Source organism: Laccaria bicolor, genomic scaffold (assembly GCF_000143565.1).
Source record: "Laccaria bicolor S238N-H82 LACBIscaffold_18 genomic scaffold, whole genome shotgun sequence".
NCBI lineage: Eukaryota > Fungi > Basidiomycota > Agaricomycetes > Agaricales > Hydnangiaceae > Laccaria > Laccaria bicolor.
In genome coordinates, this window is record NW_001889889.1 from 476,260 (window position 1) to 503,049 (window position 26,790).

Consider the following 26,790-nt stretch of genomic DNA (forward strand, 5'->3'; position numbering starts at 1 on the left):
ATGTCAGAAAAGTGGACACAATTAACTTTTGTAATGAAAAAAGCGGACACTACAAACCATTGTAGTCTGAAAAAGCAGGTACAATTAACTTTTGTAATGAAAAAAGCGGACACTACAAACCATTGTATTCTGAAAAAAGCAGACACTACTAACTTTTGTAGTCTCAAAAAGCGGACACTGTTAACTTTTGTAATGAAAAAAGCGGACACTACAAACCATTGTAGTCTGAAAAAACAGACACTACTAACTTTTGTAGTCTCAAAAAGCAGACACTACTAATTTTTGTAGTCTTTGTCTGACCTTTGTGGTCTATGTCCAACTTTTGTAGTCTATGTCCAACTTTTGTAGTCTTTTTGGTAGTCTATTAGTAAACTTTGTAGGCTATAACTTACTTTTGTAGTATATCAGCAATCTTTTGTAGTCTGTCAGTGTCAATTACCCTTTTAGGGCATGTACCTTCCTTTTTGGGATAAATTTCCCACGATACAATAGTTGTAGCCCCTTCTCTTAGCTTTCTAAATCTGTTGAAATCATGTTGTTTAGTGTTCTTTTCATATAGAAAATTGCAAAAAACAAAAAAAAACGCAGCGCTTTTGAAAACCTTTTATCTCATATCTCCACAATGGAAGCACTTTAGGACATAATTCCAACTGATTCAGGAAGCTATGGTAAAGAGCTACAACTTTGGTTTTTTTACCATTTTTGGAAATTGGTCATGTGACCACCCTCCCAATGACCCATTGGATGGACCATAATAGCTATTTTATTGCTATCATGGAATATAATGAAAAATCATAATGATAGCCCTGGAGGCAGATATGAAATTGGAATGAAATATTGAGATACTCAATGAAAAATCCCAATGAAAGCTGTGGAATGTTCAATGAAAGTGCACATCATTAATTATGAAAGAAGCAATGAATACATATAACCTAGCTAATGAAATATTTATTGAAATGCACAATGAAAGCACCCAGAATTGATAATGAAATATTCAATGAAAGCGCACAGCATTTAATATGAAAGAGGCAATGAATACACCTGACCTAGGGAATGAGATATTTATTGAAATTGCACAACATTAATTATGAAAAGTACAATGAAAGCATCCAATATTCCTAATGAAATATTCAATGAAAGCGCACACAATTAAATATGAAAGAGGCAATGAATACACCTGACCTAGGGAATGAGATATTTATTGAAATTGCATAACATTAATTATGAAAAGTACAATGAAAGCATCCAATATTCCTAATGAAATATTCAATGAAAGCGCACACAATTAAATATGATAGAGGCAATGAATACACCTAACATAGTGAATGAAATATTTATTGAAATCACACAGGATTGATTATGAAAAAAGCAATGAAAGTGCCCAAAATTCCTAATGAAATATTCAATGAAAGTGCACACCATTAATTATGAAAAAGGCAATGGATACACCTAACCCAGTGAATGAAATACCTATTGAAAGCACACAGGTTTAATTATGAAAAGTACAATGAAAGAACTCAACAGCGTCAATGAAAAATTCATAGAAAGTGCATGATAATAATTATGAAAGCTTTTATGAAAGCTCCTAAGAAATGTTATGAAAGGGTCCTGTGGTCTTTGCCTACATTTTATGAAAAGAACATAGCCCTCATAAGAAAGAAAGACACAGGACACACCTATGAAAGGCCTTTCATAAAACTTGTGGACTTATACACACAGCTCTACAGGCAAGTGCCTTAGTTTTATGATAAAGGTGGTAGCCACTTGTGAGTGAATGGGCTAACGATCTGCAACAAGAGAGTGTCAGTCGTGAAGAGCAGGAAGGAGCCAATACGATGCCTCAAGTGTCAAGGCTGGGATCACATCGCCTCCGAATGCAACATCAAGGACAAGGAGGTAAATGTATGCGGAACTTGCGGGGGGAAGGACCATTGGACCAGTAGGTGCATGCAAGAAGGTGTTACTTTCTGCTCTTCATGCAGGACGGCCGACCACACCAGCTGGGATCGCCTTTGCCCAACTTTCCTGAGGAAGGTCGAGGACCTCAACGCCAGGGACCCAGCTAACGATCTGCCGTTCTTCCCAGCAAAGGAGTCATGGACGTGGTCTCCATCCTATCCATCGCAGGGACACAGGGTCCCCCTGGCCGAGATCCAGGTCAACCAAGCTCAGCCAACTTCCCAAAGGAACAGGTACAGGCAGACACAGATTAACTTCAAGCATGCGGCCCCAGGTGGAAGACCGTACACCAGGGAGCCACGGTCGAGCCAGCGCTCGTCTCCCCCAGTAGCTAAGTCCCCCCCTCCTCACTTCCCTAACCCAGAATCCCCCATAGCCCCTCCCGCATCGAGCAATGGATCAACGCCCGCAGATAGTTCCCAACCTATGACCGTGCCCAATGTCTGAACAACTGAAACCATCACCAACAAGACTACAGATACTACAAATCAACCTCAACAAATCATCAAAGGCACATCTAGAGTTATACAACAGGGTTTCAAAGAAAGAGTGGGATATGGTGCTGGTTCAGGAGCCACACGTGACGACCATGGGCAACATAAGAACACCGAACGGATTCGTGGCGGTCACCCTGGTTGACCGATACAAGGACGGCACCCCAATGACAAGAGTGGTAACATGGGTTAGCGCAGATCTCGCCACTAGCTCATGGAAGATACTCAACATGCCGGGAACCAACGATGTCGTTACGATTCAGATGGCTGGTGCCTACGGACGATTCACAATAATCAATATCTACAACGACTGTACTCACTCAAGAACACTACGCGTGGTCCGCGAGTTCCTATGCACAAACCGCGCGGAAGTTCTGTCGAGGGAGGACGATCACCTAATATGGGCAGGCGACTTCAACAGACATCATCCGATGTGGGACGAGGAGACGGATGACAGGCTCTTTACGCCAAGGGCTCTGGATGACGCGGGGATGCTAATCGAACTGTTGGCAGATCTTAACATGAAGATGGCCCTCCCGAGGGGCCAGCCGACTTTGGAACATCTGGTTACTAAGAGATACTCACGTCCTGACAATTTTTGGTGCACAGAAGAGGTTTACGATCTGATTGTCCGTTGCGAAGTGGATCCTTCGATAAGGCCACCGGCGACCGACCATTTCCCAATAGCAACATACATTGACCTACCCCAGGAACGCATTGCCTTCAAGGCGTCGTACAACTTCAGAACCGTGGACTGGGAAGACTTCCAAGAAAACCTGGCCATACACCTACTTGAAATACTGCTACCTCAGCCACTCACAACTAGGCAACAGTTCCAAGAAGCCGCAGAAGACCTCACAGAAGCGATACAAGACACCATCTGCACCAGAGTCCCAGAGAACAAGCCATGTCCGTACTCAAAGAGGTGGTGGAGTAGTGACCTCAGTCGGCGGAAAACTATGATGAAAAAGCTAAGTCGCCTCGTGTACAGATTCAGGGCCCTCCCAGATCACATCTTGCACACAGAGTTACGGATGGCCAGGAACGAGTACGGCGAAGCCATCATAGAGGCAAAATGGCATCATTGGGAGAATTTCCTCGAAAACGCAGCTGAGCAGGACTTATGGACAGCAAACAAGTACCTCAAGGAGCCAACTGGGGACAGGGGGAAGACACGCATCCCAATGCTCAAGATACCCATTGCAGGAGGAGAAGGTCTTTTGCAGGAAATCAACACCAATGACGGTAAGGCGGAGGTACTGGCTCAAATCTTCTTCCCCAAGAAGCCGGACCTCTCCAGGGTCCCAGAGAACTACGACTACCCAGAACCACTTCCACCGCCACCTCCCATCACTCAAGAACAGATCATGTGCCAGATACGAAGACTCTCACCCTTCAAAGTGTGCGGACCAGATGAAATCCCGAACGTGGTCCTTCAGAAGTGCATGGAGCAACTAATTGAATACCTAACATATCTTTTTAGAGGTGTATTCACACTGAACACCTACTGCCCAGGCTGGCAGGTGTTCACCACAGCGGTGTTGCGAAAACCAGGTAAACCATGCTATGAGGTGCCAAAGGCATATAGGCCGATAGCTCTCCTTTGTACCATCCCCAAGGTGCTGACCGCGATCATCACGGAAGACATCTCCCATCTGGTGGAAAAGGACGCCCTGCTTCCAGACACGCATTTCAGAGGACGACCAGGCTGCACCACAACAGACGCCATTCACTACCTTGTAGGGAAGATCAAGTCTGCCTGGGGCGAAAAGAAGGTTGCTTCAGTGCTCTTTCTGGACGTTGAAGGGGCCTTTCCAAACACGGTCACAGATAGGCTAATCCACAATCTCAAGAAACGATGGATACCAGCCACTTACGTCAGGTTCATTGAGTGACTGCTGAAGGGACGCAAGACCAGGTTGAAATTTGACGATTTTATTTCAGAACTCATCGAGATTACAAATGGCATTGGACAAGGCGACCCAATCTCCATGCTACTGTACGTCATATACAATGCGGACTTACTGGAGGCTCTGCGGTGCCTGAATGAGGACGCTATCGGTTACGTGGACGACGCACTGGTAGTAGCAACGGCAAGAACGTTCAAAGAAATGACACGAACACTGAAGAGGTTCATGGAAAGGAGGGAAGGGGGGTTCGATTGGGCCAAAGATCACAACTCGAGCTTTGAGATCAGTAAGGTCGCAGTGATGCATTGTCGGCCTATGGCAAGGAAGCCTACCAACCGCCCAAACCCGGTGCTCCGGCTGCAGGGGAGGATAGTGGAGGAGGTGGACAGCTACATGTACCTGGGGGTGCATATAGACGCGCAGTTGCGATGGAAAGTGCAGGAGAACAGGGCGATAGCAAAGGCTACGTCATACATCATGATGTTTAGAAGGCTAACCCGCACCAACCTAGGTATCCGACCCAGGCTGATGCGCCTACTGTACATATCAGTGGCCATTCCCAAGATGACATATGCGCTGGACGTCTGGTTTGTACCTCCGCACAAGAAGGAGGGAAAACGGAGGAACAGTGGGTCGGTATGGGCACAGAAGTCCATGGGGAAGATACAGAGGATAGCTACAAGGGCGATCACAGGAGGACTGTGGACCTCACCAAACGACCTGCTGGACACACATGCCGGGGTCTTACCGGTGAACTTACTGCTTGAGCGCATTTGTCACACAGCTACAATTCGAACAGCAACACTACCCAGTGGACACCCTCTCCAGGCCGTGATACGGGGATACAGCAAGGCTCCGGCGAAGACTCATCTTGCCCCCCTACAGAAGCTAATAGAGTATTTCAAGATCAAGCCAAGAAGTTTTGAGACCATCACGCCAGATCCATGGCCACCTACATACAAGAGAATGTTTACGGCAACAATAGCGGGCTACAAAGAAGACTCAATCAAGGACGAAGCGAAGAACGACTCTGACATCAAGATCTACACGGACGGGTCAGGATTCGAGGGAGGAGTAGGGGCAGCCGCCGTTCTCTATAGGAAGGGTGTTGAGGAACCAGAGAGAATTTTACGTTTTCATTTAGGATCCCTGAAGATGCATACAACGTTCGAAGGGGAGGCAGTTGGCTCCATCCTCGCTGCTTGGATGCTGCAAGGCCAACCAGAGGTAGGAAAGTCCATGATAACCAGTTACACAGATAGCCAGGCATTCATAAAAGCGACGAACACAAGGAAGTTGGGATCAGGGCAGCACCTGGTCATGGGATACTTGGGACTGACGGAGATCATGAGCGATGGGACTGACATCCCTCACCCCACAGATGCAGCCAAGTTCGCCCTCAAGTGGATAGCGGCACACATGGGGGTAAAGGGAAATGAGAGAGTGGATGAGGAGGCGAAGAGAGCGGCACAGGGAGAGTCAAGCCCGCCAGAGGAGCTACCTCCTATCCTTTGCAGACGACTACCACTCAGCGCGGCAGCAGTCAAGCAGGAACACGTGGAAACGCTAAAGGCAAAATGGCGGGCCACATGGGAGGCCTCGCCTCGATACGCAAGATTCCAACATGTCGACAAGAATTTCCCCTTCAACAAGTTTCGCCAAATCAGCGACAGGCTCTCCAGGCCCCAAGCAAGTTTACTAACACAGATATGGATGGGGCATATCCCGCTCAATAGTTATCTCTATCGCATAAAGAAGTCGCCTGAGTGGCGTTGTGCAACATGCTGGAGCAGGACAAGGACAGAGATTACGGAGACGGTAGTACACTTCCTCTTCGAGTGCCAGACATATGCGGCAGAGCGCTATGACATGGATAGGGCGCTGGGTCGTCTCTTGAGGGATCTCCAAGGAATCCTGGTGAGTCTGGACAGCATCAAGGAGCTGCTCAAATTCATCGGGAGGACGGCCAGGCTCAAGACTACGCTAGGAGACACAATAGGTGATGTATCTCACCTAGAGAATGAGGAAGATTGATGGATAACGCATGTTTACAGGAATCAACTACTACAGCACAGGTCTCAACAGACAAGCTGGCTCCATCCAGCGGGCTCACCCACAACACCCCCCCCCACTCTCTCTTTTACCCGCCTCTCAGTCTGTGGACCTCAAGCACAAGACTCATCTTTTCACCAGAGCCAAAAATTGCGCCGGAAACACAGGAGGACAGCAACGCACAAACACCAAGAAAACTGTCTTCACCTGATCATGCTCGTCCCATCGACTGTGCCTGTCGCTTCGTGATCGGGTACTTAATAAGCCGAAACACTACCAAGATGGATTGCACAGATAAGCAAGATGACGAGACTACCCCGCTTACCTATATAGATGTGCCCCAAAACAGTGTTTTCGTGCCGGGCTGGGTGGGAGAATGTTCGCCGTGGGCGTGCCCTCACCAGTGCATGGGGCAATCTCAAGGGGGTCAGGTATAAATGGCATTAGGGGCCATAGGTAGTCTACATAGTTGTAAAGTCTGACATAGGGCCTCACCCTAATAGACTCAAAATTTGACTCAAAAAAAAAAAAAAAATTTGCGGCCAACAAGTCAATATGCGACTTGTTGTATGCTTTTGATGTACTCATTGGAAGAATTTCCTCCATGCGGCGCCAGTAGAGCAGAAAGGCAAGAGAAGTCCAGCCACCTGTTGCAGCAACAGTCTCAGGTGGGACGCCGGCAAGAAGGAGTTCGACAGTGCCTCCTATACGGAAACTATGGCCAAGGATGTGCGCAAGCATGGCTGATGACCAAATTTGGTTGCAGAATTTGAGAAATTCATGCTTGAGAAGAATCTTTGATTGAGAGGAAGCGGTTGTGTATGCAAAGAGGGAGGTGGAGTGATCAGAAGATGAGTTGACTGCAAGATGGTTCTTCAGAGCAGCAACGGGGCAGAGAGTATTGTTGCGTGCAGTCAGAACGACGGAGGCACCGAGTTCTTTCGTTGTTTTCATCCAGGGAATGTGGAAACTTGCAGAAGATGAACCATCTCGCAACTTGCGAAAGGTAATCCTAGAAGAAAATGAGAGAGATTAAAGAAAGGAGGGAATAGCATACGAGGCGGAGCGAAGGACATTATAATTTTCATCAAAGGTGGCAGCAGTAGTAACCGTCAACTCGCCCAGTCGACAACAGCCGAAGAAGGCACATAAAGCGAGAGCCCACACAGCGGCATGGAGAGGGGTAGAGATGTTTAGGGCATGACGGAGAACCAACAAATGTTCGATGGAGACAGGAGCCCGAAGGGGCCATTTGTGTTTAGAGCCTTCCTTATTTGCCGAAATATGGGCGAGTTGAACCCATTTGTCATCGCCGAACCAAGGCGCATGATTTATGGTATGCCATGCACAGATACCGGACAACCAGGAGTGAATGGTGTTCCCGGATTGCCTGCCTTTGTGCTCTCCAATAAAGGCACAAAGGAGGGGGTAAGAAGCAGGCATTCGTGCTTCTTCGTCGATGTGCCATGTGTCACAGAATTGTGTAAACCATAGAGTGCCAGCAGCGTATGTACTTTTGGTGTTTGGTGCATAAGCACCATGAATTGACATCATTGCACTGTCAACCAATTTTGAAGGGAGAGAAGCAAGTAATTGCTGTCTGTGATGAGCAGCGTACGGTGTATCCCAAGAGAATAGATGATCAGTCGCTGGGACATGAGGGTGTAAAGTATTGTGAGTAATCTGGTGTCCTGCCTGTGGTTTCCTTGCCATGGTAGAGCAGGCAGGCAGGGCTGCTCTGAGGGTGTGAGAGGAGGGGATTCGGATCTCGGGATCAGGTTGTTGCATGGGAGTGAGTGTGTCGGATGGGAAAGATGTTGAAGTCAATGAGGGAAGGGAAGTTGTTGAAGTTCAATTCTTGAAAGGATGGAGGAAGCTTTGACGGCATGTGGGGCACGGAGGAACAGAGGATGTACCACCCACAGTCATCTCGACGACACGTGTCGCCGGTTTGAAAGGATAATCTAACCTAAAGACAGATAAGATGTCAGAGTAAGAGTGAAAGGGAGATAGTCTAACCTAGGCATGAAGAAAACATGAAGCTAGCTCATCAGGGAGCTTGAAAGACGGGAACATCTGCTTTCCAGCAGGTCCTGGTTCTCTGCACGAGATAGGATCAGCTGGATTGGCATGAGACTCAATATAGATCGTTTTTAAGATGATGGATACAGCCATGAGAGCAAGGTGTGTGCGGCAGACTGCAAGGTTTAAATGAATATTGCCGCTGCGGCCTTTATCAAGGGCACCGATAGTACCTTGATTATCAAAGTGAACAAGCAGGTGTGCATCACGAATACCTCTTGCTTCCAGGAATTGAATGAGAAGCTCAATAGCTACCATTTCGAGCCAGCAGATATCTCGGCCCTCAATCTTCCAGGAAGGCGAGAGCTGGAGAGCAGCCCATTCCTCGCCGATGATGATTCCGATACCCCATGAAGTAGAGGCATTGACGTACAGCCCAAGATCTGATAAAGGCCCAAGGGGACGAAGGGACTGAGAGATCCCACGCAAAGTGAGCTTGACGAGCCACCACTTGAGGTTGGTGATCAATGAATGCGGAGGGTACTTCGTGAGGAATTCATCACTATGGAACACAGATGTGAAGTTGGAGAGAGAAGGTAGATGAGAGCGGCCGTCGAGATAGATGAAGGCAATGTGGCAGAGAGAACCATGAATCTTCTCTACATCACGTAAATGACAAGGTCATCCTTCAAAGTCCCTGAGGAACTGAAGGACGCGCTGATGGAACTTATTTCTCTTCCCTTCAGGTAAGCTGACAAGCTTCTTGGGGATGTCCCAGAGGAATCCAATGAAAGTCGTCACAAATGAGAAACATTCATCACCCTTCTCATCGTGCCATGGAACACCCAGAGGTGAGATACGGCGGAGCATCTTGGATCGGTCATAGTCATAACAAAAGTTGCCCTCGATGAACAGACCAGATTTGGAAGGGAATTGAAAGATCTTCAAGTCGTCTTCATATTTCGGTACTGGAAAGACCCCTTCAGCTCTCCAAATATCGACGACAGTGTTCGCAATCATACCAGCGTTGCTGCTGGCGCAGGCAGCCCTGAATGGGTGATCGTGATTAATGAAGAAATCGTTCGATGTCCCTTGGACGACAAGCCAGGGTTTATGAGAAGGAAGAACAGGGCATGTACAATGAAATTTCTTGATATTGAGGGTACATGCCTGTGTTCCAGGAGGCGCCTGAGAGATCTGCGTGAACAGGAGTGTGAGCAAGAGATGCAGGAAAGATAATATACAGAAAGAGGAACATGATATGTAATGTCGAACTGAAGGGCAGTATGTACCACTCATGATAACCAAAGGGTTGTCATGCACAATGCATGGAAGATGAATCATCATGCAAAGCACATGGGACAGGAGTCATCATGCTCAGTGCATGGAAGATAAATCATCGTGCTCAGCATGCACGGGAGATGATCATCATGCTCGATACATGGGAGATGAATCATCGTGCTGATAGCATGGAACAGAAAGATGATAAGGATGATGATAAAGACAAGGTCCCAGGTAACTGCCTGCGGCAAAAATACCCAAAGAGCCACTGGGCGCAAGACCAGGGCTAGCCGGCAGTGAAAACATCTCCACGCACGAAACACAAAGGAGATGTGTAATAAAGAAAGAAAGAAAGGGTGGGAAATAGACAGATTGGGCAGTAACTCACGATGTCAGCAAGTTTTGATGTGGTGTCAAACCGTGTAGGAAATTCGTCCTTGCGGATGTGCGAATTGACGGATGCATGGACTTTTGTTGTTTTGGAGAGGTGTTGGCACACCCAAAGCTTGTCCGGCACTCCAGGATTTTGAGGTTGCACAGAGACGATGAGAGAGGATGATTGAAAGGGGCTGCATAGGATATGTTCAGTGACCTCTTGAGAGAAAGGGCCTGATAATCTGCCTGTGGCGAGTTCTTTGCTTAGCCAGTCAGAGATGGTGTCGGGATAAGACAAGATCGAGGGGTTGTTAGGCATGATAATAGTCTGGGAGAGCAGAGGCATATGACCGATAGGGAAGCCAAGGCGCAGATTGGAAGGGAGAAGGGAATAATTGTCGAAAAGGTGGTGCTTGCACAATAAGGTCTCAAAGGCATCAGTGTTGTAAGGGTGTAGAATTCGGTTGAATAAAAGGGTCTCTTCAGGAGAAGTATTGGATAAAGGAGGTCGAGAAATGATTGAAGAAGAGAAATCTGAGTAGGAGAGAGGAAGTGACGACGACGCTTGGACAAACATGTTAGTTTGCAGGTCGCGAACGGCAGATCCATGAGAAGGCATTGTGGTGTTTGCTCCTGCAGAAGGAGCAGACGTGGAGGTGTTTGTCTTTGTGGGAACAGGGATGTCTGTGGTCACCTCTGAGATTCCAGCTGATGCATATAATGCGGTTGTCGGGGCTGAGGAGATTGCGGTCAGTGTACTTCACCCATACCGACTTGCCGTCACTTTTGAACTTGATGGGTATGGTGCTGTCTGCGTGTTGGGTCGTGTCGTGACCTCGCTCGGCACAGATGAGGCAGTCGGGCATCGAGGAGGAAGATCGACCACTACCTGATTGAAAGGGCTGGGGGGGACGAGACTGGGAGGAGCGAGGGGTGAGTTTCGGGATGAGCTTGTTGGCAGTACTGCTGAAAGAGGATTTGGGTGCTGACGACAAGATCATCCCATGGACTTCAACCATCATTTCTTGCTGCTTCTCAGATAATTTGTAAGCCTGATAATAGTGGGCTGCGTCAAATTCTCTGTACTTTGCCCAGTGTTCCTGACAGAATTTCAATTCATCAGCTTTCCATGCATCGTAAAGTTTGTCCTTGGTGTCCTGAGAAGTGTAGAAACAAAAGTGATCATTGTACCAAGCGCTGTGCACTTCACATGTGCCCTCTTCATCCCACTCCTTTTGGAAAAGGTACATGTTGCCTGCCGCTTCAGTCCACTGGCTACAAGACAAAGATAGTTCCTTGCCGAAACGTGTTGACAGTTTTTCAATATCCAAAATGATGTTACCTTTCATCTTGCCAGGGTTCAGATTAGTCTTCGTCATTGCTAGAGTAGACGCCTCAACATTTAAGATATTCAGGTTTTTGTTGAGGAAGAAAGGGAGTGGAACGACAATGCAGAGTTCGGTGTCAAAGAGGTTTTGTGGGAATGTGGCTTGCCATGGGACTCCCACAACCCAGGGAACCATCTTCTGTCCGTTCATGCAATGTCACTTTGCAATCCTAGTGTCTTCTGCCGAAAGTCTCTGTTTGTCAGCAGGTTTCCGTTTCAGCTTTGATTTGATATCTTCATCCGCAATCCATTTGGCTAGTTTGGAGTAGATGAGACCGGGAAAGGAAGCCACGAAGGAAGGGACATGGAAGCGGTTAAGGTCTACTTCGTCAAGAGAGATAAGAGAAGCCTGTTCAGAACCAGGTTCCTTGTGAACAGTAGGGTCAGACGCGTGATTGAAAGATTTCCGAGATCTTTCAGCATTCTCTTCCTCAATTTCTTTATTCATCTGGAGTATGGAGATCAACAGCAAGTTTTTTAGCATTTGAATGATAGCTGAAGATGTATGAGTGTGAGGAACGCGAGGAATAGCAGTAAAAGAATCAGAGACAGGTGTAGCCACAGTTTGAGAGCTTCCAGTAGAGCTTTCAGTACTAGTAGTAGCCATTGTCAGAGGAATGTCGGCCATTGTAAAGGTCAGGAAGAAATTGCCAAGGTTCAAAAAATTCACTGATGAATGAGAGGATCTTTTTACGCATCAGTGTTGAACTTAAGGCTTAGGGGTTAATAAGGTTTAAGGCTTAAAATCATTCTAAGGCTAAGGGTTAGCATCATTCATAGTTTTCAATAGGTCTTAAATAAGCCTTAGAAATGTGTGCCAAGAGAATATGACTACTACTATGTGGAATGAATCAGATGGACAAATTGCAAATCTACTCCACTTCCAACCTTGCCCCAGCCAAACTTGGAAACATGTTATCCCCAGTACCAAGCAAAATGGTCCCCTATCCATTCATACTTTTCTTTTCATGGCCAAAAAAATATGATATTGATGAGCAGGCTGCAGGTGAGGCAAAACCACTTTATCACTGGTACCCAGCAGAACCAGGTCCACATTCTTGCACACTGTCATTGCTGAAAATAAACTGATAAGTATTGGTGGACAGTACAGATGACACAAAATCAGAGGTGGCAGTCATACATGGAGGAAGCCCCATTGATGACTTTTTGGCAGATGAGGAGGCAGATGAGAAGAGAATATGTACCAGATGATAGGAAAATTAGAGGGCCTAGGTGATGACTTTGAAGGACTGACAAAATAATATATTTTTAGGCAGAGCCTTAATAACCCCTTAGAACCAAGTCTTAATTAAGGCCTGTAACTAAGACCTAAGCCTTAGCCAAAATTCTGGAGGTTAATAACCCCTTAGAATCCAACACTGTTAATACGCATCAGAACGATAAACTGAACGACAAGCAGAATCCAGTCTCCTTGTCTGACATTTGGAGACTTCTAGGTTCTTTGTACTTATGAGTACAAACGCGAGGTTTCGTTCTGACGCTCTGACGTTATCTTATCCGATAATGAGCTTATCACTCGTTCCTCGTGCTCGCTCATCGCGGAAATTTTCACCCCTTCCTATCAAAATGCACCAGACGTTATAGGGCAGGATCTTGCGCGTGAATTTTCTCATTTTTTTGCCTCCGACTTTAAAGTCCGCTGATGGGATCTTATCTTCCTCCTGAACAGCGCTTGATCCTGCCCTATAACGTCGGGAACGAGACTACCTCAATTCTACCTATTACATTTTACCGATCCCAGGCTTCATCATGATGTTCATAGATGATTGTAATGGGCTCATCAGCGACGCAACCCGGATAGTTGTACGCCTGCGGATGACAGACAGGGTCATTGCCGTTCATCGGCACCTCGCCATCTATATCTTTGAACAGCTGAATGTTGTACCAAAAGGATGACAAGCCTTCAGCCTGCATAACCCGGGACTTCAAGCGAGCCACTGTTCGAGGTGGAGCAACCGAAAGGATGTTGATGCGACCCAAGGAAAACTCCTCCGAATCAAAAGAAGTCTTTGAAGCCACTGCACCCTCTTCCTTATAAAGGCGGTAGTAAACTGCCAGGCAAAATGCATTATGTTCACTCAAGTAACGAGATTTCGATCATTGAACCCACCATAGTGGATTTGCATGTCTAGCTTCAGGTATACCCTCCAACGAAACTAACCTTCTTGATAAATTTTCATCATGATCTAGCCCCGAAATGACCAAGACGATAGGGTCGTCCTCAGATAAGCCAGGGCCAGTTGACCCTCTGAGCCGACTTTTCCTCAACTGCAGTCTGGCTTGAAAGTGATTCGAATAGGGTGCTTGTCATTCCCGAAATGTCTTCGATGTTGCATAGATGCTTTTTCACAGACGAGGCGGTAAGTGGGGGTGTGATGAGCTTTGGAAGAGTGCGGCCGATGCATGGATCAGTTGCATGGATCGGATTGTTTGACGAGATTGATCCATAGCTCGTGTAGAGCCAATAGTATACTGAGGACACCTTCGTATGAATGGATAGAGAGCTTCATGGAAGATAACGCACCGAAACGAGGGCTATTATCCTCCGGGGTTACCTGTGAAATTCATTAACACCCTTAATTTGGTGTAGTGATCTGCACTTACAAGCTCTCCTCCGAGTCCTCGACCGTCTGATGAGTCTTTACCAGGACCGGAGTGAAGTGTAGATGAAGCTGAAGACATAACCAATGATGTTTTTGGAGTTCAAATGAGATCGTACACGAGGTTGAGGTAGGGTGTCCGCTGGTTGCGCGTTGGTTCTAGTACTTAGCGCTCAAGGCTACTATCCATCCAAATCGTGAGAAAAGTATCGTGGTCAGAGCGCTGAGCGCTCAATTTTGGCTGGTGAGTCCTTGATGGAGACACTTGAGGCAGGGTCCAATGTGTGATCTAGGCAAAGGTACCTCCATAATTGTCGACACTTGTTGAATAATAAAGCTGATGTGCATCCCGAAAATATTGATTATCAAAATCTCAAATTGATGAACAATAAGAACATTGAGCACAACGAGTGGTCATTTCCGTTATTTTATTCTTCAACATAATCTTCAGCTGAGTGGTGTTACCATGGCTACCAAGGTTATTTCCCAAAGAAATTGTTTAGATATGTAAATTGAATGTGCTCAACATTCTTATTGTTCTTCATTTTGTAATTTTGACAATTGATGTTTTCCGGATGCACACCAGCTTCTTTATTTTACAAATGGCCACAATTATGGAGGTACATACAGTCGTGGACAAGCAAAGCCCACCAATTGCTTATCTGGCTGAAAACTCAATGAAATCGCGAGATTTTTTCAGAATCTTGCTCAGTTTTTCAAAAGACGTCGAAAACACCCCCTCCGAAGTTTTTCCCACGAGTAATTAGGAAGCGCCAAATTTTTGGGGTCGAAAACCGCCAATGTAGATACGAAATTTAGTTGAGTACTGAGTCTAAATGCATCATTGCGGTCCTCGAAACGCTGCGATGCCCTTTCTGCTTTCGCACAGCCCACTGGGCAGCCTCCCCAGTCAATCCGATGCGATAAGCTGACATCCACCGCCACGATCGGTTGATGAATCGCCAGATCACCTCAGGAGGACAAGCGTTCAGCGCTTCTGAGGCAGCGTCTTTTGCCTGTTGGAAAGTATTCTTGTCTACTTGTCGATATCTGTATTTAGCCCATCCCCAATACTATAGAGTAGAATCAGAATAAAGTTTGCCATAGGAAAGTATCAAGGCTCACCATTTCAATGGGATTGAGCTCGCAATGGAATTTAGGAAGAAAAATACACTCATGCCCGGCCTCCCGAATTACAGTTTCAAGAACGGAAATCTGGTTAGCAAAATCTTCTTGCTTACTGAGAAGACGTGCCATGCAGCAATTCTCATTCTCGAAAGGGCAGACTGGTGCACATTTAGCGCGAAGGTGGCGCACATCAAAGCCACGCTCTTCAAGAGTTTGTTGAAGCCCTTTTTGTTGCCCAGTCTCGGTGGTCATTTTTTGAATCCTGCCGCGATATTCTGGAAATGGATTTGAATCTGGAATAATAGTGTCTTTTTGCCGACGTTGCGCTCCACCGTTCGATTTATTCATTTCAAAGGCTTTGAGCGCATCAGGTGCTAATGCGGCGTGAGCAGATGATTGATCATAGATAAAAAGTGCCTGGCATCCTGGATGTGCTTCTTCGAAAACCGGGATTGCCTTGTTTTTCACCTGATCAATAAGCTGCTTGGAATCCCACCATGGATCACCATTGGAGCCTGGATAGATTATCTGCCGTGCTTCCTTTAAAACTTCACCGTTTGGGCCGTTCACGACCAAACGCCCATTCTCAGCCTCAATATATTCTGAGATGTGTATTAAGCGTCCCCTGTCTTTTTTTGGGATGATCTGCTCCGTTGAATGTAACCTGGAACAAAAAACAATAGTTAGAACTAAGGCAAATAAGCCAAGGGAACAATAAACATACCAAACCGATGCTGTATGCTCAAAGGCATGGAAAGACGACTCATCGTGAAACTCGGGGATAATTTCTTTCTCTCCCAGTTGAAGCAAGGGTGAAATTCTCTGTAAATCATCACCTATACGCTCATACCTCGCCATTCGGCTTTCAAATTCGGCCATTTTTGGAAGGAAAATATTCTGACGATAGGAAACAACATCTGCCCGTTCGTGTCCATCCACGTAAACGCCCTTCTTAATTCTGGTGCGATGCCAACCAAGCTTAACGAGCCAGCGACGAGCTGTTCTCTCGCAAAGTGGCTTGTTGGGATAAATACCGAGCGATGGAAGTATTGATTCGTTAAGGCCTTTCTGAAATTTGACTGGGGTAACTTTCCCCTTCTGCTGCTGGATAAGCCAAGCACGAGATGCACGACGAACTGCCTCATTTTTCAAAATTGATCGTGAGTTCTTCTGCCCACCACGTCGCTCCCGGGGAAGCTGTTCAAAAATTTGATAGTGGCGTGCAAGGGCTCGGATTCTCCTTGCAAAATGATCTGACGATCCTTCGAGTTTTTGGTGCCACTGCTTGGCAATGTCTTTGCTTGCTTCTATTCTACCAAGTCCTTTGAGGCGAAGCGTGGCGAAATTACGAAGAATCATGAGTTGGTTAATTTGGGATAAGGGAAGCGACTTGAATTTTTTATTGAGGTCATTCTTAATTTGATCGCGAAGTGCGTGCCAGTCTCGTATTTCGCTTGGATTTGACGCAAAGCATTCGTCGAGTTCCGCCTCCCATTCCTCATCTGCAAGTTCTAAATCATCAGTATTTTTCTGAGCTGCATGATGGGGGTCTGCAGAATTTTCGGGGTTACTCTCGCATCCATTCTTTCTCTTTCCTAGGAGCGAGATCTGGTCATCAAATAATAAACGCGGTGGACTCATCGATTCTTCACGGATCTGGACCAAATCACAAAAAACATCTGCTGGGGTTTCGTCATCAAACATTAAACGGGGTGGGCTGGCAGATTCAATGCGAATTTGAATGTCATTTTCTCCTGCATCTTCTTCGGCAACAATCTCTGCGTCTCTTTCAAGAGGAATTTCGAGCTCTGGACTCTCCTGCTTGATTGTGTCAACCTGATAAAATTTTAGCAGCTCTAAATTTGATTAAAAAGTATATTTGACAGACCTCAAATGTATCTTCCCCAAATCCACTCGAATCCGATTGACCTGAATCTGATTCCATGTTGTCCTCATGGTCTATACATGGCCTTTTGTCAGTCTTCGTGAATCCGAGATCTTCAAGAGTCTTCTGATCTTTTAAAAGGGACTTATAACGACATTGAGTTCGCGTCGATTTGCTCCCAACATCTGGACCTTTTTTATATTCTTTAGGACGGTTTGCGACTATCAAAATGGGATTAACGCGGAAAGTGAAAGCCGAGTTTAAAGCACGCACTCTTTCTCTCCTTCCGCAACTTCTTTCTTGTCTTTTTTGGCACCCAATCCTCATCCATCAAATTGTCCCCGACATCCATCGCCATTCGCATGAGGGCGACATACAAGCCCTTGTTTCTGTACTTTCTTGGATTCACCCCGGGCCGTATTTCCTCGACCTTGTCAAGAAAATCCTCTTCGTCTTCACTATCAATATCACCATCGGACTCTACACCATCACACACTGGTCTACTGCTGTCAACGTGCACATTGGGAACCCACTCTTCATCGTCGACATCATCGAGATCGTTATCTATCAGCAGATCAGGTGTGTGGGATGTTTCCACCCGCGGGCCGCAGATTGGCTCCGAATCCGTGTGAGAAACGCCTGTCGTGGGCTTCGACTGATTTCGGAGACCAGAGATGTTGCGTTTGACTTTCTTCTTAGGAGGCATTGGCGTATACAGTCAAATTTCAACATTTTATTGTGGGGCAACCACTCGATGAAACCCTTTGGAACGTGGTGGACACGCACCATTTATCAAAAGGAAGCGATTACACATTTTTTCAGATTTTTCCATGTCCTTTTAAGGGTTTTCGCCAAAATCTCAGGGACCATTTCCTTAAATAGACATTTTCTCAAGAACGGCTCGGTGAATCTCTTTGAAACTTGGCCGGGAGCTTCACCTAACTAATACACAACGTTTCAGATACTCAAAAAGAAAGTGCTATGTCAGCCATTTTTTTAGTGGGCTTTGCTTGTCCACGACTGTATGTCCAAATTTGTCCTGAATATTCTTTGGACCCTGTCTCAAGTGAGATGAGGTTGAAAGATCACGATAGCGGTTACAAAGCGGAACGATCGTTTACGAGACGACTCCTTTGGGTTCCTTTACCACGGCCTTGGAGTCCAAAGTCGTCGTAAGTTCAACAGTTCGTGACTGTAGCACCAATATTGGGGCGAACCCTCAAACAAAGAGTGGCGGTAAGATCATCCTACATACATATATCAACCAAAGAATAAGATTATCTGGGCGAAAACACAGCGAACGACTATCCCACTCTATATCGTCTATCAATCAATCGTTATAGATATTCCACGACTAGAAGAAGAAAAACAAACAGTCAGCACCCACTCCACAAAAAAGGGAGGGAGAAACGTACACTTCGCCACTGCAATCCCTTAGTGTCCGCAATAGGCCCATCAATCCCAAACGCCACGCCCTTGAACCACCAAAACGAGAAAAGCAACAGAAAAGCAAACACGCCAAAGAAGATGTTCTTGACTTTTGTAGTGAGGAGCTTCGATGAGAAGATGAAGTGGTCGAGCACGTGGGCGAGCATTAGGACTGCGAAGTAGAGGGTTGGGAGCTAAAGGGAGGGAGGAGGGTCAGATACGCGTTGGTGGTGGGGGAGGAGGGGAAGAGTTACACGTACGTAGTGGTGCAGATAGGTGACGCGATCCATGATGAGGAAAGGCACTATACAAGACATCAGCAGCTAAAGCGTGAAAAGGAAAAACGCCCAACCAAAGAACGCAATCTTCCCAACGTACAAGAAATGATCCCATTCATCTACACCCGCCAACAAGAAGATCAAGTTCAAAAGCAGACAGATTCAAAAAATGGCAAAAGAGAGAGCGCAAGTCGGGATGAGTTAACTGTTCAGTCCCCACTTAACCAGATTTTACCCTCAGACATGAAGCGAATATTCGGAATAAGATTTCTTGTAGATTGAACATCGGACAGATCAGAAGACTTATGAGTCATAGGTGAATTAACAAAAATCAACATGTCCTAGGAATGAAATAACCTGGTTCAGAAGATAAACATGATACGTCGGAACATTGCGCTCACTTTTGAAGACAACTGATGGAAGTAATATCGTAAGTCTCCTGAGATGGCGAAAAAAGCAATGAACTCACGGCCACGCTTTCCATCAACAGTTATGGCATTATATCCAGAACAAAACTCTTTGAAAAAAATAAAAAGGTAGTGTAAGTACTATCATAGTGTGAAACAGTGGAAAATGAGCCGTACCGCCAAACATAAGGTGTTCTGTTTCGAAGCCATCTGTGTACATGATTTCATCTTTCTTGAAGGAAAGCCAATACCGCCGCATATTATCTCCCTCTGTAGCCACGGACGGCAGATCAATAGCTTTCAGAATAGTTAACTCAACTTACCCCAGGAGGTTGCCTGTAATGCTTTGATCGGCATTGTGAATCTCGCGTCCACCAGAGGGACTGGGTCTTCAGGAGGAACTGGGCTCTGAGGAGGAACTGGGTTTCGAGAAGGGACTGGGTTCCGAGAAGGGACTTGAACGGGGATTTCGATTTCCTCTACCTTCGTCTGACTTTCTTGGGTCCGACAGATGACCGTAATGGGCTCATCAGCGACGCGACCCGGATAGTTGTACGCCTCTGGATGGGAGATAGGATCACTATCATTCATCGGCACATCACCGTCTATATCTTTGAACAGCTGAATGTTGTGGCCAATAAAGTCCTCAGCCTTCATAACCCGGAACTTCAACAAAGCCACTGTTTGAGGTGGAGCAACCGAGAGCATGCTGATGCGGCCCAAAGAAAAGTCCTCCGAATCAAAAGAAGTCTTTGAAGCCACTGCACCCTCTTCGTCATAAAGGCGGTAGTAAACTGAACAAGATACGGTATGTTCATTCAGGTAACGAGATTCAGATTGAACCCACCGTAACGTAGATTGGCATGTCTAGCTTCAGGTAAACCCTCCAACGATACTCTCGTTACTGATCGTTTTTCAACATCTTGCACCCCAACGACCAAGACGATAGGGTCGTCCTCAAATAAGCCCGGGCCAGTTGACCCCCTGAGCGACAATCGCGACGTTTCCTTAACTGCAGTCTGGCTTGAGAGTGATTCGAATAGTGTCGTGCTTGTGGCTCCCGATAAGCCTTCGATCTTGCACAGATGCTTTTTCACGGACGAGGTGGTAAGTGGGGGTGTGATGAGCTTTGGAAGGGTGCGGCTGATGTATAGGTCATTTGCGTAGATCGGATTGTTTGACGTGATTGACCCATATTTCGTGTAAAGCCGGTAGTATACTGAGTGCGCCTTTGTCTGAGTGGATACAGAGCTTTATGAAAGATAACACACTATAACGAGGGCCATTACCGCCGAGGGTTACCTGTGAAAATCAATGAAATTTTTGTTACGGTGTAGTGATCTGCACATACAGGCTCTCCTCGACCGTCCAACGAGTCTTTACCAGGACCAGAGTGAAGTGTAGATGATGCAAAAGACATAACCGGTACTTTTCTGGGAGTTTCAATATCGTAGACGAATAGGGATTAAGGTCTAGATGGATCGCCCGCCGGTTGCGCGGTTGGTTCCACGGTGATATGATAGCAGCAAAAGCGCTCAGGCTATTCGAGGAATCGTGAGAAAGGTATTGTGGTCCAATGGTCTACTTCAGAATAAGTGGCATGGTATTGTAACCGCAAAAGAAACCTCTTCTACCGTGAAGATGAAGTCATGAGGAACCTGGTATTTTCAAAGAAAACGCGAAGATACCGTGACGGACACACCTTACGATGCGTTTTCGAAAGTTGCGAAGCCCGTTTTTATGAGGAGTTCAAGCAAATGTGGAAAGAGGAGAAGAGTTGCCGGCTGCAAATTGCTCCAAACTCAAGCAAAGACTAGCAGGTAGTATCAAGTTGGACATGGAACAAGGATATCACTTTTTCAAAACTTAATGACAATTGAATAGGTGAAAGCTTTCCGAAAGTAATGCCAACACGGTCTCCTTACCCATGGTTGTCCGAACATAGTACAGACATAGGTACTTAGGCTTAGGAATTGATTAGCCAAACGCCGCACATGAGTGGTGATACGAAACTAATCCTCGTCCTAGATACATATATCAACCAAACAATAAGATTATTCGGGCAAGACACAGCGAACGACTAGTTATCCCACTCTATATCGTCTATCATTCAATCAATCAATCGTTATAGATATTCCACGACTAAAAGAAACACCCAAACAGTCAGCACCACTACACAAAAATAGGGGGGAAAGGAAACGTACACTTCGCCACTGCAATCCCCTAGTGTCCGCAATAGGCCCATCAATACCAAACGCCACGCCCTTGAACCACCAAAACGAGAAAAGCAACAGGAAAGTAAACACGCCAAAAAAGATGTTCTTGACTTTTGTAGTGAGGAGCTTGGATGAGAAGATGAAGTGGTCGAGTACGTGGGCGAGCATTAGGACTGCGAAGTAGAGGGTTGGAAGCTGGAGGGAGGCAGGGAGGGAGGTCAGATACGCGTTGGTGAAGGGGGGGAAGAGTTACACGTACATAGTGGTGCAGATAGGTGACGCGACCCATGATGAGGAAAGGCACTATACCAGACATCAATCAGCAGCTGCAGTTGATAAGAGTGAAAACGAAAACAACAGACCATAATGGAACACCCAACCAAAGAACGCAATCTTCCCAACGTACAGGAAATGGTCCCATTCATCTACACCCACCACCAAATCAGCTCTCTCCATCTGGCAGAAGAAAAGAAAAAAACAACTCACGAGCATCCATATCATGATACTTCCTCTGCCACCTCAACAAATAAATACCCAACGCGAACAAACCGACAAACAAACTTATCGAGCTCGCCCACCATATAATAGGCGTGCCCATGAGGTAATACTTGAGCTGCGTGTCGCCCCAGCCACACATCCTCAGTCCAAGGTGTAAGAAGGGCCAGTCAAACGGCTTCGACGCCAATATATCCTCCTTATCCGGATCTGGGATGAGCGCGTTGTTGGACGTCATCATCGCTACATTGAGGTGCCAAAAGTCCCGAAGGAAGGGGGAGCGGTAGAATTTGGTGTCGCCTGCTGGTACTATATCACAACAATCCCGTTAGCCAAATCAAGAAAAGAAAGGGTGAGAAAGGAAAGGTAAAACATACACCGATCATTCCAATGACTCTCCACATTCCAATACGTATGCACGTCCTTGGGGTTATTCTCCTTATCACAACTAACCTCCACCTGCTTGAACCCCCACTGCGGCAAAATCGCATTCGCAGCGCGGAGATAACACCCCAACGCCTGATGCTTAAACCTCAAGCGCGTCGTCAAAGAGTGTATCCGATCCACACTCTCCTTCGGTCCTTGCTTGATATCATCCACAACCTCCACCTGCCAATAATCATGATTATCCCCGATCGTTTCGTTCCCGTAACACGACACTTCGTAGTTCAGCTTCGTAACGGGCGCGAGGACCGTGTGGGAGTGGAGATTCCGCGTGGTGGCGGCGTGGTTTAGACGGATGACGTCCCCGTCTTTGAGGAACCGGATGGGGTCGTTGGGGTTGTAAGGAGGCTCGTCCCAGCGGGGGAGAACGACAAAGTCGTTGTTGGAGTCTTTGTAGTGATAGCAGGTCACTTGTTGTTGGGTGGACCCCACCGGATAGGATTGCACGTGAGAGTGGAGGAGGCCACCGCCCCAGCCCATGTTTTTGAGGGTTAGTTTTGAGCCGTAGGCGATTTCTAAAAAAGGATTATTAAGGACGTTGTTTGAAAGGGCAAAGGGACAACAAACCAAGTGGGTTTTTGGCAAAGTCGTTTCCGACGAGGTTGGCTTGGAAGAGCGAGCTCATTTGCGCGTCACCTGGGCCTGAGTGGTTCAAGACCATGAAATGGATTTTGAAGGAAGCCATGAAGACGAGGATGGGGACGACGATGAGGCAAGCTATGCGTGCACCCCAATGTTTTAGTTGGTCTCGCTGCGATAGGTATCAGCTGGTCTGCTCTACGCTAACGTGGAATGAGACGCACCACTGGCATTTTGGTGTCTCCAAACTTTTCCCATAGATCTTCGATTGTGTAGACGCCCACGAGAGCCGTGACGAATAGACCAATCATTTTGACGCTGGTAGACGGTTAGTACTGACCTTCCGATGGGAAGGAAGCTTGCACACACCTGGTTACGCAGCCGATGGAAAAGCCGGTGAGGAATAACCAGAGCCACCAATCAACAGAAAAGGATCTAAAGAACACGTCAGCTTGGGTATGATGAGGTGAAGAACCGGCCGTACTGGTACTGTTGATTATGGAACTTGGTCAAGCAAAAAACGGTAAGGAACGTGAAGAACAGAAGCATAGAGTCCAGGAGGATAAACCGAGAAATACAAAGCCAGCCGACATCTACAGCGCATCATCAACAAACTCGAAGTGAAAAAGGAAAAAGAAAAAAAAAAAAAAAGGGAGGCCAAAAACTCACCAAAAAGAACCATCATAGCAGTCAAATGACAAGCCCACAAACTCATGCCCAACTCAAGCGCAGTATACCAAGCAAGCGGCACCATCCCCACCCCAAACGTAGCCAACATAACCCTCATAGCAACATACGGCACACCCTCCGGATACACTTCCCCACTCTTAAACTCAAACCCACCATCATACCCCGAAAGCAGCCCCGCAAGACCCACGAGCATCTTCCCCAACGGGGGGTGCACGTCAAAGTAGAACTCCCGTTTTAGGTAGTGGGACCCGAATTTACCGAAATGGGCTTCGTCCCAGACGACGATGTTGGATGCGCCGATTTTGTGGAAGCGGGTGTAGCAGGAGAGGAGGGTGTAGATTATGGGAGGGATGTGTTCGAGGTTTTGGTAGAGGAATTCGCGCTGTGTAATAGGTGAGTAAGTTAGTTGAGGGGTTGGTAGATGGAGGGAGGGGGAGACTTACGATAGACGTTGGCGGCGGAAGATGTTGTTGCTGTACACGGCCACTGCTGATCCTCCTTTGAGCAGCAGCCCTTGGCTTATTATAAACATCCTTGCCCTCATCGTCATCGTCATATTGCTCCTTTTCATACGGATCAAAGCTGCCAGCGCTGCTCGCCCCCGTCACAAGTTGGCCCGTCCTGACCCTCCTCCGGGCCTCGCCTTCAGACATTGAATAAAGCGGTAGCTGCTGCTGCTGCTCTTCGGACCAATGATGATGATGTGTCGTTGTTGGGTAAGAAACGTCTTCAAACCCGAATGAGGAGGAGTCCGAGTCTGAACGTGGCAAGTTATAGTCAGGATCAGGTGTGCCAAAATCAACAGCTACGGCGGAAGGTTTCATGAATTCAGGGTGTTACCCCTTTCACTAGGGCTTCAATTGGCTATTTTGGCGATGGAAAGAAGGAAGGTTTGTTCTTGGTGAGGGGTTCGCTAGATATGTAGGCCGATAGGAGGAGAGTGCTAGGAGAGGTTTGACGGACTGCGGCTGGCACATGATCTCACTGCCACGTCAAAAAACAGGCCGTAGAGTGAAAATATATACAGCAGGGTAAAGAGAGATAAGAAACGTAAGGAGATCGACTACGTTAGATGCATCGAAATACTTTTGCCAAATGCACAGGAAGATGTAATAGGGAACCGAAAAAACGGAGTAAGTACAGAACGTCGCAAACCCAACTCTGGTCTACTTTTGATGCCGTTGATACACAGCTGCGAAAGAAAGGTGGGTCAGCAATGAGTTTAGCGGAACGACGACAAGAAGCATACCAGAAACCATAGCGTGATCACGCTCATACGGCTCGAGGGTGACCTGTTCAAGGGGTCTGAACCGGCTTTCTTTCAATTTTTGCACCTCCGCGGCAAAGAGTGTCTCTGGTGGCACCGTTGAGTCGATACAGCTGGCTTTGATGGAAATGATGACGTGGCCCTGGTCTTTGAGGAAACTTTCTGCGTTGTGGATGACGATACGGGCTTGGTCGGGTTGGGCGACATCTGCAAAGATGACGTCGACTAGTGACAGGAGCATGCGGTACTTGTTGGGCAGCCGAGCATCCTCGACGATGGCTGGTGGGGGATGATCAGTTGGGGGAGTAGAGTACAAAGGCTAGAGGAGACGTACGAATGACATTCGTCCTCTTCTTCGCCATGTTGATGAGATCACGGCCAGAGCGCGGTGAGAACTCTACGGCGTACACCACACCTTCCTATAAATGAGATAAAAAGCGTGAGTGAAAGCCATCGAAAAAAAAGGCAACGAAAAGGACGTACAGGACCAACGATATCCGCAACATGGCTCACACTCGTCCCACTCGCAGCACCAAGGTACAAAACCTTCGCACCAGGCTTGATAAAAATATCATCCAACCCACCAAGCACGCCCGCCGCCAACTTGCTCCTAAACGGATTCCAAACCCTATACTCCGTCTTCGTCCCCTCCACACCACCCTCAATCGATATCCTCTTCTCCCCATACACACTCTCCCCCGGCACCAAATTCTTCGTAACCAGCATATGGTCTTTCCCCTTGGCGATGAACACCCCAGCGTGTCTATGCGGCTCCAAGACGGTGTTGCTTCCCCCTTTGGCTCCACCACGGCCACCACCACCACGGCCTCCACGACCGCCACCGCGGGCACCTCTACCACCTGGGGCACCGCGCCCGCCTCCGCGAGGTCCACCACGACCGCCACCGCGTCCTCCTCTGTCGCCAAATCCTCCTCTGTCACCAAATCCTCCACCTGAAAAAAGTCAAAGAAGGAACAAAGGTCAGCTTTGTCTGATAGGTGGGGTGTGTAGAGATGGATGGATGGATGGGGAAAGGAAATGAGATACGTACCCCCACGAGCACCACCACGACCTCCTCCTCGTCCACCAGGAGCTCCCCTCCCTCCTCCTCCTCCGCCTCGTCCTCGTCCGAAACCGCCACGGCCTCCAGATTCACCTGTCATAAGTGTTAGCTATGTATACGTATAAGAAATGAGGTATTAGCTACACACCGAATGCCATTTGTGTTTGAGGATGTTAACGTTTTCTTGGTTGAACGGACAAGAACAATTTTTTTCGATTACCTGATAAGTATGGGGTACAAATAAGAGATAACATTCGATTTGGAAAATCTTATCTTATCTCTTACCACGCAAGCCAATACTGATTTTACAAGCTCCAGCAACGGGTACTCTATCGGACTCACTCAGGCTTGTTGGTTGCCAGCGTACGGTTCCAACGGACTTTCTTGAACAAGTTCCATAGAACGCACTTCAACTTTTCTGATACACAAGTGGTGGGGCATTCGAAAGTCTGAGAACCTCAGCATGATTTACACTTTTACACAACTGGCAGTTCACGCCTCGCGCCGGCTGCCACTGCCACTCACTAAGAGGCACGAGTCGCGAATTCAGCGGATCGCACACCTCACCAGGACAGGACCTCTCAACTTGAAGATACCTTCCCCTTGTCAAGTTCAAGTCACTGCACGGCACGAATCCACCCAGGAGCTCGCTTTACGTCCCCACCTTCAACAACCTCCGATTCTACGACCAACAAGCTTTTGAGTTGACCCCCACTTCCTTCCTTCCTTCCTTCCAGATGGATGCTGTCTCTAGCTGTGCGCTCCCATGGTACCCGATTTCCGATGCATAATTGGCTTGTGGATGTGCG

At 47.1% G+C, this 26,790-nt stretch overlaps 8 protein-coding genes across 8 annotated transcripts in view; 3 read left to right on the plus strand and 5 right to left on the minus strand.

Moving 5' to 3' along the window:
* The window catches only part of LACBIDRAFT_300084 (uncharacterized protein), a gene marked incomplete at its 5' end in the record, with an annotated part of 8,808 nt that extends 7,039 nt beyond the window's left edge, over window positions 1-1,769 (plus strand). The window contains one exon of the mRNA XM_001882767.1: window positions 1,605-1,769. The remainder of the gene's footprint in view (window positions 1-1,604) is intronic.
* Window positions 1,770-1,835: 66 nt separating this feature from the next.
* LACBIDRAFT_328790 (uncharacterized protein) lies at window positions 1,836-2,406 on the plus strand (the record flags this gene model as incomplete). Its single annotated transcript, XM_001882768.1, has 2 exons — window positions 1,836-1,939; window positions 1,983-2,406. 2 exons carry the CDS (start codon window positions 1,836-1,838, stop codon window positions 2,404-2,406), a joined length of 528 nt encoding a protein of 175 aa, XP_001882803.1.
* Window positions 2,407-11,637: 9,231 nt separating this feature from the next.
* LACBIDRAFT_300090 (uncharacterized protein) lies at window positions 11,638-12,108 on the minus strand (the record flags this gene model as incomplete). Its single annotated transcript, XM_001882889.1, has 1 exon — window positions 11,638-12,108. One exon carries the CDS (start codon window positions 12,106-12,108, stop codon window positions 11,638-11,640), a length of 471 nt encoding a protein of 156 aa, XP_001882924.1.
* A 1,121-nt stretch (window positions 12,109-13,229) lies between these two features.
* On the minus strand, window positions 13,230-14,183 carry LACBIDRAFT_328793 (uncharacterized protein; the record flags this gene model as incomplete). Its single annotated transcript, XM_001882890.1, has 4 exons — window positions 13,230-13,578; window positions 13,663-13,780; window positions 14,026-14,056; window positions 14,106-14,183. 4 exons carry the CDS (start codon window positions 14,181-14,183, stop codon window positions 13,230-13,232), a joined length of 576 nt encoding a protein of 191 aa, XP_001882925.1.
* Window positions 14,184-14,703: 520 nt separating this feature from the next.
* Window positions 14,704-14,868, plus strand: LACBIDRAFT_300091 (uncharacterized protein; the record flags this gene model as incomplete). The annotated part of the gene is made up of 1 exon (XM_001882769.1): window positions 14,704-14,868. The coding sequence occupies one exon, from the start codon at window positions 14,704-14,706 to the stop codon at window positions 14,866-14,868; it is 165 nt and encodes a 54-aa protein (XP_001882804.1).
* Window positions 14,869-14,916: 48 nt separating this feature from the next.
* Window positions 14,917-17,820, minus strand: LACBIDRAFT_300092 (uncharacterized protein; the record flags this gene model as incomplete). The annotated part of the gene is made up of 5 exons (XM_001882891.1): window positions 14,917-15,174; window positions 15,227-15,893; window positions 15,954-17,065; window positions 17,118-17,335; window positions 17,388-17,820. The coding sequence occupies 5 exons, from the start codon at window positions 17,818-17,820 to the stop codon at window positions 14,917-14,919; spliced, it is 2,688 nt and encodes an 895-aa protein (XP_001882926.1).
* Window positions 17,821-18,444: 624 nt separating this feature from the next.
* LACBIDRAFT_236346 (glycosyltransferase family 39 protein) lies at window positions 18,445-23,991 on the minus strand (the record flags this gene model as incomplete). Its single annotated transcript, XM_001882892.1, has 11 exons — window positions 18,445-18,468; window positions 18,530-18,736; window positions 21,703-21,746; window positions 21,806-21,868; window positions 21,930-22,247; window positions 22,316-22,897; window positions 22,950-23,133; window positions 23,186-23,279; window positions 23,331-23,396; window positions 23,446-23,554; window positions 23,631-23,991. Coding segments are annotated over 11 exons (2,052 nt in total), but the record flags the coding sequence as incomplete, so codon positions are not given.
* Window positions 23,992-24,644: 653 nt separating this feature from the next.
* On the minus strand, window positions 24,645-26,160 carry LACBIDRAFT_185280 (rRNA methyltransferase NOP1). Its single transcript, XM_001882893.1, has 6 exons — window positions 26,130-26,160; window positions 25,970-26,074; window positions 25,402-25,871; window positions 25,253-25,337; window positions 24,901-25,197; window positions 24,645-24,843 (listed from the first exon to the last, which is right to left on the minus strand). The coding sequence occupies exons 1-6, from the start codon at window positions 26,137-26,139 to the stop codon at window positions 24,818-24,820; spliced, it is 993 nt and encodes a 330-aa protein (XP_001882928.1). The 5' UTR covers window positions 26,140-26,160; the 3' UTR covers window positions 24,645-24,817.
* Window positions 26,161-26,790: the final 630 nt, after the last annotated feature.

Bases quoted from the DNA above. Each gene is read 5' to 3' on its own strand.
- LACBIDRAFT_185280 (XM_001882893.1), bottom strand. The intron at 25,872-25,969 runs GTACGTATCTCA...GACTTTTTTCAG, and splicing joins TCGTGGTGGTGCTCGTGGGG to GTGGAGGATTTGGTGACAGA. The intron at 25,198-25,252 runs GTACGTCTCCTC...ATCCCCCACCAG, and splicing joins GAAGAGGACGAATGTCATTC to CCATCGTCGAGGATGCTCGG.